This window comes from Borostomias antarcticus (genome assembly GCF_949987555.1).
Source record: "Borostomias antarcticus genome assembly, contig: scaffold_185, whole genome shotgun sequence".
Classification (NCBI taxonomy): Eukaryota; Metazoa; Chordata; class Actinopteri; order Stomiiformes; family Stomiidae; genus Borostomias; species Borostomias antarcticus.
The window spans coordinates 155,624-164,726 of record NW_028175567.1 but is presented as its reverse complement, the minus strand read 5'-3'; the positions used below and the strand labels follow the sequence as shown (position 1 = coordinate 164,726).

Sequence of the window (9,103 nt, the reverse complement as noted above, 5' to 3'; positions counted from 1 at the left end):
CTTATCCTATCCAATCATGGATGACTGTCTGTGTCCATGATGTAGACAGTGCAATGAAATGTTTGAATATACAGTTGTGCAGAGAGTTGTGGTCTATTGTATAGGCAAGAGTAATTTATTGTATATTGTAATTTATCATATAAGCAAAATATTCACTTGTTTATGTTGCCAGGAGTTGGTTCAAGTGTTTGAGTGTACAGTAGTGGTCAGTTGTTGTCTATTGAATGGACAAGGTGCTTGGTGTCAACTGATCCTAGCTCAGCTCTCCTAGTATGAGATGCTTGATAAACGCAGGTCCTGATCACAGAGGTCATCGGAGTGAAACCAGCGCCACCATGTGGCCGGCAGCAGGTGGGACACTCTGGGGCAGGACGATGCCCATTTCCCTAATGGACCTAAGCGTGGAGTACCGATGACCAGGGAGGAGCTGGACCGGGTCAAAAGGGACTGGTTCCCCTCTCATGTACAATGTGATGTAATAATTCGTTTTTGATTAACTCCATATGCAAACAGGTGGGAAAAAAATACATTAAGAAATGCTTGTTTTATTTTCTCTGTTTCACCACAAGACTGATCAAAATCTCCAGAACTATTTACAAAACACCAGTCCAGACCTACAGTATAAAACCCAACAGGCTACGGACACAAAACATGACAGGAAAGTGACAAAGGAGAAGATATACAGACGAAAAAAATTACAAATAAACAGTCAATAGATTGGCGGTGTAGTCGTTTGATCTGAAAACATAAATATGAGCCAATGCAAACTGTAGACTATTTGCCTTAGAGATTATAGCACAGATCATAATCCATCACGAACGTTGGAAGGATATTGATCAAAGTGTAGGCAGTCTAGGCACGATGCTGAGATCCCAACGTTTTAATATTGACAAAAAAGTGTTGTGTGGTGGAAGAACACATCAATAACCCTCTTCCTTTTAATATTCACTACAGGGACTATGCAGGCACTGTATCAATATATATGTAAAAAATATTTCAAAAAAAAAAAGTACTTCAAAGGCGCTTCAAAGTAACCTTTTGAATGCACTAACATGAGAGTGTACAGTCGGACATATGCAGTCGGAATAAATCCTGCTTGTTCAAGCAGGGTGGAGTTTGATAACACCTGGAACGCAACATTATTGGAAGGGGGGAAAAAAAAACTACTGCACTGACGTTCACTAAGACAACATATTTTCATGTAGCCTAAACCATGTACACGATGACGTGTGATACCTCAGAAAGCCATCCTGTCTGCTTCAGCACCTCCTTCTGACTTGTCTTCCACCTCCCTCTGCCGACTGCTGGTTTTCTCCGACTCCTCCATACTCTCTACGTCCCCAGGTCGATCCAGGTGTCCGGATTTTTCCTTCTCCTTGTTCTCCGCTGACTGGACGAGTTCTTCCGCTTCCTCTGGCTCTGCTCGACGGACGTCTGGGATGAGGAGATTGTGCTTGACTCGGTTCAACTCGGCCATGTTGAAACCCATCAGAACCGCAGCTTTTTTCCTGCTCATGGTCCTGGTGCACTTGGTGCGCTTGTTGCTGAAGAGCATCGACACCTCGGACTTGGTGAGCGACAGTCTTCTGCTCAGCTCGTCGGTCTCCTTCCTGGTCAGGTACGGGCGTCGGTGGAAGTACCTGGTGATGAAGTCTTTGCGGTCTTCGCCGGGCCGCTGCTCCACGCCGCTGGGACCCGGCGCCAGCTCCCTCGCGGGGTTGCTCGGGATCACCGGCTGGGGCGGGGGCTGCGCCGCGGCCGCCGCCGCCACCGCCGCCGCGGCTGCCGCCCTTGCCTCCTCCTGCCTCAGGCGCCGGGCGTCCCTCTCCGCGACCCTCGCCTCCCTCTCCTGCCTGTTGGCGTCCATGGCTTTCTTCCACGCCATCTCCAGCCTCAACTTGCTGAGTTTTTCGGCTTCGGATTGTGGCGGCTCAAGGCTAGGGGGAGGTTTGGGGACGGGACTCGGGACGGGCGCTTGTGGAAGCTGGGTGAAGTAAAAGAGAGGCGCCTGATTGAGGGGGAGTTTCGGGGCAGGCATTAATACCGGCTGTCGCTTTGGGGGGGCTGGCAGGAAGACTTGTCCGTTGGTGAGGGGTTTTTCAGTACTTGCCGGTGCCTTTACAGTATTCGTTGGCGCCTTGGGTACCCGCGGGCAACGCTGCAAGTGGAACGCTATCCCCTTCTGCGTGACTCTGCCTCCCGTGTAGATTCCGTTGCAGTAAATGCACTTGAACGCCGTCGTCTTGAGGACGACGTGTACGGCGGTGTCTACGAAGTGCTTCTCTCTGAGGTGCTGCTGGTATTTCTCCGGGGTCTCGCAGTCCTCGTCGCAGAACAAGCAGCACGTGCGGACGGTTTTGGCGAGGGGCGTCGTGCTCGCCTGACGACTGCTCGGCAACATCTTCAAGAAGATCAGGTCGAGGGACTTGGTGACCAGGGCGAGGTTGAGCTCCGCGTCCCCCAACACCTCCTTGGGAGCGCTGGTGTTGATGTCGAAATACGGGAACATGAGTTGTCCAGAGTCGTTGGTGTACAGTCTGTACTCTCGTCTGATGAACTCGCAATACGCCTTCTGGGAAGGGTTGTGATCTTTGGAGTGTTCCACGAGTTTCTTGATGGAGTTGAACTTGTGAGGACAGAATATGCAGTCCAGGCCGTGCAGCAGGTGTTCGAGGAGCCCCTTCTCGGAGACCAGGACCTTGCACACCAAACACTGCACCGTTTTGTCCGGCATCTTCTTCAGGAACGGCGCCTTGGCGGCCAGGGCCTCGCGTTTGGACGCGGCCTTGTGGGCGACCTCCGTGTGCACCTCGTAGACGTCGGACGGGAAGAGCTCGTTGCAGACGGGACACGCCACCCAACGCTTGGCTTGCTGATTAAAGGGATAACCCGTCGGCTTCGCCGGTTGCGGGGCCGTGTTCTGCGCCGCCGCCTTGCCGACCGGCACCGTGGCCTCGAGCGGAGCCAGCGTGTACGTAGGCTTGCCGTTGATTCTGTTGCCGGTGGGGATGAGGTGATCTAGCAGAGACTGGGAGGTCAGCATGGTGCCCTGCGGGGTGGTCTGGTTCAGCGGGAGCCTGGGCGTCGCCGTGAGGGGAGGCGGCCCCCCGCCGCCCGACCTCAGCATGTTGACTTTGGGGAGGAGGACCTGTTGGGGCCACGGCTGCAGCGGCTGTGGCCCGGGGGTGGCCAGCGGCAACGGCGGCAGCAGCTGCTTCGAAACGGAACTGGGCAGCGCGGCGAGCCTGACCACACCCGGGCTGATGCCTCCGGGCAGGGGAAACGTGGTCGGCGCCGCCCCCGGGGGCAGGGCGCTTCGGAAGGTTATGGCGGAGCCGGGCTTAAGCAGCCCCTTGGCCTCTGCGCTGGCCAGCTGCACCAGGGCGGACGCCTGCGGGGGGAGGAGCATCTGAGGAGCGCACATGAAGGAGCCGCTGTTCGGGGCGCCGGGGACCCCCGCCGCCAACAGAGGCGGTCCCGGTTGCGGCAGGGGCGGCGCTTTACCCGCCTGCTGGTCATTCGGCAGCGGAAACAAGAGCCCGCTGCTCAGCACCTGGGGATGCTGGGTATTAGAGGCAAAGACCGGCCCTCCGTACCGCCGTAATTTCGCCGTACTTTCGATGATGTAGGGCTTCACGTGCCAGTTGATGGACTGGTGCGCCGGCGTGACTAGGACGTGTTGGAGCATGTGGTCGAGGTTCTGCAGCGACACGTCGCATTCCTTGCAGTAGTAGCTGTGCGTCTGGGGGTTGGCCGCGTCGGCGGCCCGGCACGAGAACCGGCTCAGCAGGCCGCCCAGGTGCGTCAGGAGGACGTGCTTCTCCACGGCGAACAAGACGGAGGTCTGGAACGTGCACTTCTGACAGCGGTACCGTTCGCCCTTCTTCACCCCCAGGAGCGAGAGGGGCGGCGGCGGGGCGGGCGTTTGCGAGTTGGAGTGGAAGAGCGCGATGTGCTTCCTGACGATCTTCGGGTGTCCGACGAACGGGCACAACGGGCAGGGGGACAGGGCGCACACGTTCCTCTCGTAGTCGTGGTTACGCTGGAGGTGATACTTGAAGTTCCGCCAGTTCCGCGTCTGGTATTCACACATGCGGCAGCATATCGCCTCAGTACGGTAAATCCACTGCGGAGGAAAACGACCACATGGCAGTGAATTAGATAACAACAACTAGTACAGAAGTCAGTTATGTCTGGAGTTGTGCGTGTTCAGCTATCAATGCTGAAGACTACAGGGACGCCCACCCTTAAAGCTACAGTATGTAAGATTTCAGAGATTTTACACATTTTAATATCTCTTAAAATGCATCTCTTTAATGTTACAGTGATAATATCAGGAGGGATCGGTGAATGAGCTCCTCTTTGAAAACAATGGCCGGGTTTCCCAAAACCTTCTTAGAGCTAAGAAGCTCTTTGACTCCCGAAACAAACAAACGGAAGCCTTAAGAAGACTCAAAGAGCTTCTTAGCGCTAAGAAGGTTTCGGGAAACGCGGCCAATATCTTTTTAGGCTGTTTGGGTGCAACAGGAATTCTAAAATGTTGCGTCAGGGAGCCACACCAGAGCACAAAAACAAACATGGAGCTGACGGTGTCTGTTCCCATTGAGGTGTAGGCACATGTGATTCAAAGTGTGCACATGCTGGAGATTCAATCAGCAACATGGGACTTTCGTGTACTGCCTTATTTTAGGAGTGTGGGTGTACCCAAGCAGATGGAATTATCCTCGCTGCTTCGCTGAATTTCTAATGGCATGAACGCTTAATATTTTATTAATTCATATTTGATGTTGATCTCTCCACGCTAGATGTTTCACCTTCTTCCGCATTCTTCCATTGAAGCCCTCAGTGAAATCAGTCCATTCTGTCTCAAGAAAAACGTCATCGCCCGGGTCGGAGTTCTGGACCACTGGGTCAGAGTTCTGGAGCTCCTGTATGAAAGATAAGAGGGGAGGAATACTGTTATATGCATTATAACATTTATTTCATAGCTTCAGATTGTGAAGGTTCGCTCGCGCACCTCCTCACATTAAATCCAATGACTATTCAATTACTTTCAAAACCCAAATCCATCAAATGAATGTACTTGACACTGCACGTCATTACATTATCAGGGTTTTCCTCCATATATAAATCTCTTTTTTTGGGGGCTGAATCATGATTATCTCGAGAAGCTGAATTCGAGATATCGCCCCGCCCTACCTGGTAGTGAGTGTAAATGACTTGTTGAACACGGGAAACTGGCATTTTAAGTTCTCAAGTTCTCCCAAGTTCTCGTATTCAACTACGGATTCAGAAGGCCTACCTCCAGAAAGTTCTGACAGTCCTCCAGTCCGATGTCACTGAGAATGTGCTTCACCTTCGTCCGGGTTTTCCGGATCTTCTCCAAACCTCCCACAGGAACCTGATACATGGTTTCTCAGCAGTCTACAGGAGAGACAACATCCTGTTTCATGAAGCAGTCGGTTTAAAGGTCTGACCATACCAAATATTTACACAAAATTGATTATTATATTACAATTCAACCAAGTATTCAGTGCCAGAACCCAATCAGCATTAAACTCCATTCATAACTACCCTCATCATGAACGACCTAGCAACATATTGCCTGAATAAATAATTTACAACATTGTCTGTAGATATCTGTCATCGTTCAAGTACTCGGTGAAGAACAGTAACGTTTGCAGTAGCGTTAGCATCACTGCAGTAGTGTTAGCAGTGTCAGCACCACTGCAGTAATGTTAGCAGTGTCAGCACCACTGCAGTAATGTTAGCAGTGTCAGCACCACTGCAGTAGTGTTAGCAGTGTCAGCACCACTGCAGTAATGTTAGCAGTGTCAGCACCACTGCAGTAATGTTAGCAGTGTCAGCACCACTGCAGTAGTGTTAGCAGTGTCAGCACCACTGCAGTAGTGTTAGCAGTGTCAGCACCACTGCAGTAACGTTAGCAGTGTCAGCACCACTGCAGTAACATCAGCACCACTGCAGTAACATCAGCACCACTGCAGTAACATCAGCACCACTGCAGCGTCCCAGAGGAATGCATTAATTAATTGCAGCCGTATGCGATCAATACATCACAGAGGCCAAAATCAAGATAACGATTAATGCACGCCAGTTAATTGTGCAGCCTTAATATATATATATATATATATATAGAGAGAGAGAGAGAGAGAGAGAGATAAAGATATATACACACACACACAGCTATAGCTTCCTTCTGGTAGGCCTCATGTCCTTGCTAGGGGGACCAAGCGCTCCCCTGTGCTAAAAACTAGACACAAATCGTATTTCTTTGCCTACAGTGACATGACGCGCTCCTGGCCCGTTATAAGCCAGGTGTTTGGAGGTGCAAACGAACGAGGGTTGGCTCAGGCTTCTGACCAGCGCTCTGGAGACCAACTCAGTACGTCTCTACCTTTACCGTTTGTGTTCTACTGCTGCCGTTTCACTGCCGTGTTGTTCTACTGCTTGGTTTTATTGTCCACGTGAGAAGGTCTCGAGTGAGAATGTCGTTGTTGTATCTTCCACACGTGACACATAAACTTGAACCCTTTTGAGTCGTGCGTTGATGTTTTGAAGTGTTTCACTTTAGTAAGGGCTTGGGGGTGATGGTGATGGAGGTGAGTGTAAACGCCTCATCTTGTTCAGTGGGGTGTTATTGACCTGGGAGAGACAAACGGAGACATAACTCACCAGAGCATCCACGTCCAAGCTTGCTACCGGGGCGTCGCCTCACTGAGCCCCAGGGGGGCTGGCATCCTAGACAACAAGCACAAGGTTACTACTTGGAGCTGGTTAGACATCGGTCTCAAAGCTGCCAGGTGTCTCAGGTCACTGTTTTAATCGGTAGGCGTGCTTCTCTCACTCACTCACTCTCTCTCCCTCTCTCCCCCCCTCCCTCTCTCTCTCTCTCTCTCTCTCACTCACACACACACACACACACACACACACACACGTTCCAGGTGGCAGGTAATTAACATGCCATGTGCTAGACCTCTACCTTGTCTGCCTTGAAATCAGCCAACTAAAATAAGAGAGAATATCTATATATGTATCTATTCATATCTAGCTAACATACATTAGTCTCTCTCAGGACTTATCACAACCCAGATCAGAATATAGACTATCTGTAACTAGCCTGGTTAACTAGCCTGGTTCACGTTAGCTTCCACTGACCCAAGCCAAACCTAAGCCAGCTATCACATGAGCCATCCATCATAGGGTTGGGATGCCTAGTGCTATCAGCTAGCTAGCTAGTCTGGGATGTCTAGTGCTATCAGCTAGCTAGCTAGTCTGGGATGTCTAGTGCTATCAGCTAGCTAGCTAGTCTGGGATGTCTAGTGCTATCAGCTAGCTAGCTAGTCTGGGATGTCTAGTGCTATCAGCTAGCTAGCTAGTCTGGGATGTCTAGTGCTATCAGCTAGCTAGCTAGTCTGGGATGTCTAGTGCTATCAGCTAGCTAGCTAGTCTGGGATGTCTAGTGCTATCAGCTAGCTAGCTAGTCTGGGATGTCTAGTGCTATCAGCTATCTAGCTAGTCTGGGATGTCTAGTGCTATCAGCTAGCTAGCTAGTCTGGGATGTCTAGTGCTATCAGCTAGCTAGTCTGGGATGTCTAGTGCTATCAGCTAGCTAGTTTGGGATGTCTAGTGCTATCAGCTAGCTAGCCTGGGATGTCTAGTGCTATCAGCTAGCTAGTCTGGGATGTCTAGTGCTATCAGCTAGCTAGCTAGTCTGGGATGTCTAGTGCTATCAGCTAGCTAGCTAGTCTGGGATGTCTAGTGCTATCAGCTAGCTAGCTAGTCTGGGATGTCTAGTGCTATCAGCTAGCTAGCTAGTCTGGGATGTCTAGTGCTATCAGCTAGCTAGTCTGGGATGTCTAGTGCTATCAGCTAGCTAGCTAGCTAGTCTGGGATGTCTAGTGCTATCAGCTAGCTAGCTAGCTAGTCTGGGATGTCTAGTGCTATCAGCTAGCTAGCTAGTCTGGGATGTCTAGTGCTATCAGCTAGCTAGCTAGCTAGTCTGGGATGTCTAGTGCTATCAGCTAGCTAGCTAGCTAGTCTGGGATGTCTAGTGCTATCAGCTAGCTAGCTAGTCTGGGATGTCTAGTGCTATCAGCTAGCTAGCTAGTCTGGGATGTCTAGTGCTATCAGCTAGCTAGCTAGTCTGGGATGTCTAGTGCTATCAGCTAGCTAGCTAGTCTGGGATGTCTAGTGCTATCAGCTAGCTAGCTAGTCTGGGATGTCTAGTGCTATCAGCTAGCTAGTCTGGGATGTCTAGTGCTATCAGCTAGCTAGCTAGTCTGGGATGTCTAGTGCTATCAGCTAGCTAGTCTGGGATGTCTAGTGCTATCAGCTAGCTAGCTAGCTAGTCTGGGATGTCTAGTGCTATCAGCTAGCTAGCTAGCCTAGCTCCCACGCAAGATGGCATTCCCGTTTGCGTTAGCCCAGTTAGCCCGAGGCTAAAGTTAGCCCGGTTAGCTAGCAGCTAATTACACCTAGTGGAAGATACCTAGGGCTAGGTCGTTCATCAGCTAGCTAGTCTAGTCTAGCTACCGGGCAAGATGGCATTCCCGTTATTCCCGTTATTCCCGTTAACGTTACCTCCGGTATCCCGGTTATAAAGGAGGCTACCGGTTAGCCCGGTTGGCTAGCAGCTACTCCCACCAGTGCGCGAGCGACGGAAATGCTTGTATTCCCGCCTGGAGAATGGCTCAGTACCAACACTAAACCCACTATACTAGACCCATAAACGCGTGATAGGGGGGGTATTAACGCGTTATTAGAGGATAGTTCTTTGTGCTGCTGTTTCTTTTCTCTCCTGAGGGAGGAAAAGGGGGCGCTTGTCTGGGTTTGACAAGTCTCGCGAGACCAAGCAACGCGCTTGTCTGGGTTGACAATACTCGCGAGACCAAGCAACGCGCTTGTCTGGGTTGACAAGTCTCGCGAGACCAAGCCACGCGCTTGTGTGCTGGAAATGACGCAGCGATCACAATTCGCAGAACGGAGGATGACCAATGGGAAGAGAGGGAATACAGATGCGGCGTTCATGTCAGGCCCATGGAGGTCATAGGTCAGGCCCCCATGGTCAGGCCCCCCAGGACTC

General features: G+C 51.2%; 1 protein-coding gene across 1 annotated transcript; it reads right to left on the bottom strand.

The window, feature by feature from the left end:
- Positions 1-645: 645 nt before the first annotated feature.
- LOC311329469 (activity-dependent neuroprotective protein 2a-like) lies at positions 646-8,690 on the bottom strand. The gene is made up of 5 exons (XM_084463314.1): positions 8,602-8,690; positions 6,694-6,759; positions 5,303-5,424; positions 4,815-4,928; positions 646-4,126 (listed from the first exon to the last, which is right to left on the bottom strand). The coding sequence occupies exons 3-5, from the start codon at positions 5,408-5,410 to the stop codon at positions 1,238-1,240; spliced, it is 3,111 nt and encodes a 1,036-aa protein (XP_084319440.1). The 5' UTR covers positions 5,411-5,424; positions 6,694-6,759; positions 8,602-8,690; the 3' UTR covers positions 646-1,237.
- Between the last annotated feature and the right edge of the window lie 413 nt (positions 8,691-9,103).

Coding starts and splice junctions, on each gene's coding strand:
- LOC311329469 (XM_084463314.1), bottom strand. CDS start 5,410: ATGTATCAGGTTCCTGTGGGAGGTTTGGAGAAGATCCGGAAAACCCGG. Junction 4,929..5,302: donor ACTGTCAGAACTTTCTGGAG/GTAGGCCTTCTG, acceptor TCTTTCATACAG/GAGCTCCAGAACTCTGACCC. Junction 4,127..4,814: donor ATGGAAGAATGCGGAAGAAG/GTGAAACATCTA, acceptor TTTCCTCCGCAG/TGGATTTACCGTACTGAGGC.